The sequence below is a fragment of the Montipora foliosa genome, chromosome 6 (assembly GCF_036669935.1).
Source record: "Montipora foliosa isolate CH-2021 chromosome 6, ASM3666993v2, whole genome shotgun sequence".
NCBI lineage: Eukaryota > Metazoa > Cnidaria > Anthozoa > Scleractinia > Acroporidae > Montipora > Montipora foliosa.
In genome coordinates this window covers 60,599,882-60,602,381 of record NC_090874.1, presented here as the reverse complement: position 1 = coordinate 60,602,381, position 2,500 = coordinate 60,599,882, and the positions used below count along the sequence as shown (strand labels likewise).

Below are 2,500 nucleotides of genomic sequence, written 5' to 3'. Positions count from 1 at the left end.
TTATTTGTTTAAGCCGGTTGAAGTTTTGGCAGCTATTCAACTGATGTGGACCTGCTATACCCACCCACCCATATAATCACAGAGGACAGTCACAACACCGGGAACTTCATCCCCTACTCTTCTCGAATAGTGTGTGGGTTCTTTAAAGTCCCACAGGGAACTAATGAACATGGAAGTTATTTGTGAGACGGGACCTCAGGCTTATCGTCCTTATCCGAGAAGACTTGAAAGTCTAACCATTTGCAGATGTAATTACAAAGGCAGCACTTTCTCCTCAGTTATTTAAAGACCCTGAGTGTTGGTCCGGCCGGAGTCGAACTCACGACCTCCCGCATGGCACCCCCGGTGCTCAACCAACTGAGCCACCGGTGGGCGGACCGGTGCACGGACGAAAGGCGTTAACTACTTCCCTAAGAATTAAAGTCAGCTACTTTTTTCCCTAAATTGAAGTACAGTGTAATTATTAAAAGACACTGATTCTTTCAAACCGTAGATTAAAATTTATTTCAACAATGACAACAGACAGTTACTCTACTCTAGCCAGCGGCCAAATTTCTAAATGTTATTGAAACTTGCAGTCTTAACAATCATCTGATATAAACCCCTTTCAGTTAATTCCCAATCCGGAGGACTAAACAATAAGATTGTTTTGTATTTGAAAAGTCTGTTTCTCCCAGGGAACAGAACAACCATTGTTTTGTCCTCCTGCATGCCTGGCCCCAGTTGTTCAAACGATGCATAGAAACCACTATCCACTGGATAAATCAATTGGTTTTGCTAGCGTTTATCCCCTGGATAGTGATTTATCCGGTGTATAGCGCTATCCATCGTTTGAATAACTGGGGCCAGATTGAGAATTACTGAAATGAGTCTATTAACAAAATTATGTACAAGATTGTGCAGTTGTTGCATCCAATAGTTGATGTTGTTGTTGTCATCGTCGGTTGCGATCATGGCATTATCCCAGTCCAGCAATCACCATGCTTCAAACAGTTTGCTGGGCCGTAACATTACAGCATTAAAGTAAAGTGAACTCTACTGTCATCTGAGATCATGCTCAAGTAGACTGCCGAAAAAGATTGCCGGTCTTGCAAACAAAGGTGCCAACGTTTGCAGGATATGGTCAAGTATTCAAAACTCGATAAAACTCCAAATTTATTTCTAGCACTTCTTATTAACTGCCCAAGCATAGGATGATCATGTGAGTCAAAAAGCCACCATCTACCCTGTGTAATTAACACTTACATCGATTTGTCTCTCAAGATCCTTGGTATTTTGCTCAGTCGCGTGACTTCTGTACTGACAAAAGGCGCTGGACAGCGCTTTTAGGCAAGCTGTAACATCCAAGGACATATCCAGCTGTTGCACAGAACTCTCTGCGTTCCTCGACGAACAAAACTCCCCTGACTCAATGAAAAATTTCCTTGCAATTATTACTACGAAGTGTATTTATTTTAGATCCAAAGAAAGAGGCAACTGTTAGTTTCAAATTCCCGCGCACAAGTTTTGCGCATCAATTGCTATCAAAAACTGCTGTACAAAGAGTTGACAACGCTGGCTCTAACTTTTCTACAGAAGGAGTAAAGATACACCTACTCTAAATACGTTTAAAACGACTTTTAAAAACTCAAGCTCAAGATCCCTTAGTTGTCCTTAAAGAGGTCGAAGTTAATTCCGTTTGGAAGATTTGGCTTCCAAGAGACAATCAATACGTGTCCAGTTCTCTTCAAATGAATATTTTTTGTGCAAGGGCCAGCTGAACAAAGTAGAAGTGCCGGATCTTGGGAGACCTAATCAGCAAATAATAAAAAGCAAAATGATGATGCAAGACTGGCTGAACGGCTGTGAGGATATTTTTTTTTCCAATTTCTTCTGCAGGGAGCTTTGTTGGCTCAGTGTCCGAGCCATGATTGGAGGACACGAAAGTTTGATCTGCTTATCTTGAATAGGGGGTCTCTTGGCATAATTTCATCGCTAAAGAAAACAATATAGTTGCAAAGTCTTTCCCCTTGAAGAGTTTCCTCTTTGAAGATACCGGGGGATTTGTCGCACCAGAAATAAGTCCGAAAAGGTTCGAAAAGTTTCTGGACTGCTGTCTTTGTAATTACATCCGCAAATGGTTAGACTTTCAAGTCTTCGCGGATATGGACTATAAACCGTAGGCCCGGTCTCACAAATATCTTCCATGTTCATTAGTTCCCTGTGGGACTTTAAAGAACCCACACACTATTCGAGAAGAGTAGGGGATGAAGTTCCCGGTGTTGTGGCTGTCCTCTGTGTTTATATGGGTGGGTGGGTATAGCAGGTCCATATCAGCTGAATAGCTGCCAAACTTCAACCTGCTCAAACAAATAAATAACATAACATAACATAACATAACTCTCAGGTTCCAGTTGTTTGTCCTATACTATTGCTGTCGCTTCACAACTGTTGAAAAGGTGGAAAGCGGATCTTGCTGGACAATCAACTATCCAGTGCACAATTCCGTTTGGTTTTATTA

At 41.7% G+C, this 2,500-nt stretch overlaps 1 protein-coding gene across 1 annotated transcript in view; it reads right to left on the bottom strand.

The window, feature by feature from the left end:
* The window catches only part of LOC138008008 (protein CIP2A homolog L-like), a 19,783-nt gene extending 18,272 nt beyond the window's left edge, over positions 1–1,511 (bottom strand). The window contains exon 1 of the mRNA XM_068855174.1: positions 1,246–1,511. Within this exon, the coding sequence (XP_068711275.1) occupies positions 1,246–1,353 (108 nt within the window). The 5' untranslated portion in view covers positions 1,354–1,511. The remainder of the gene's footprint in view (positions 1–1,245) is intronic.
* Between the last annotated feature and the right edge of the window lie 989 nt (positions 1,512–2,500).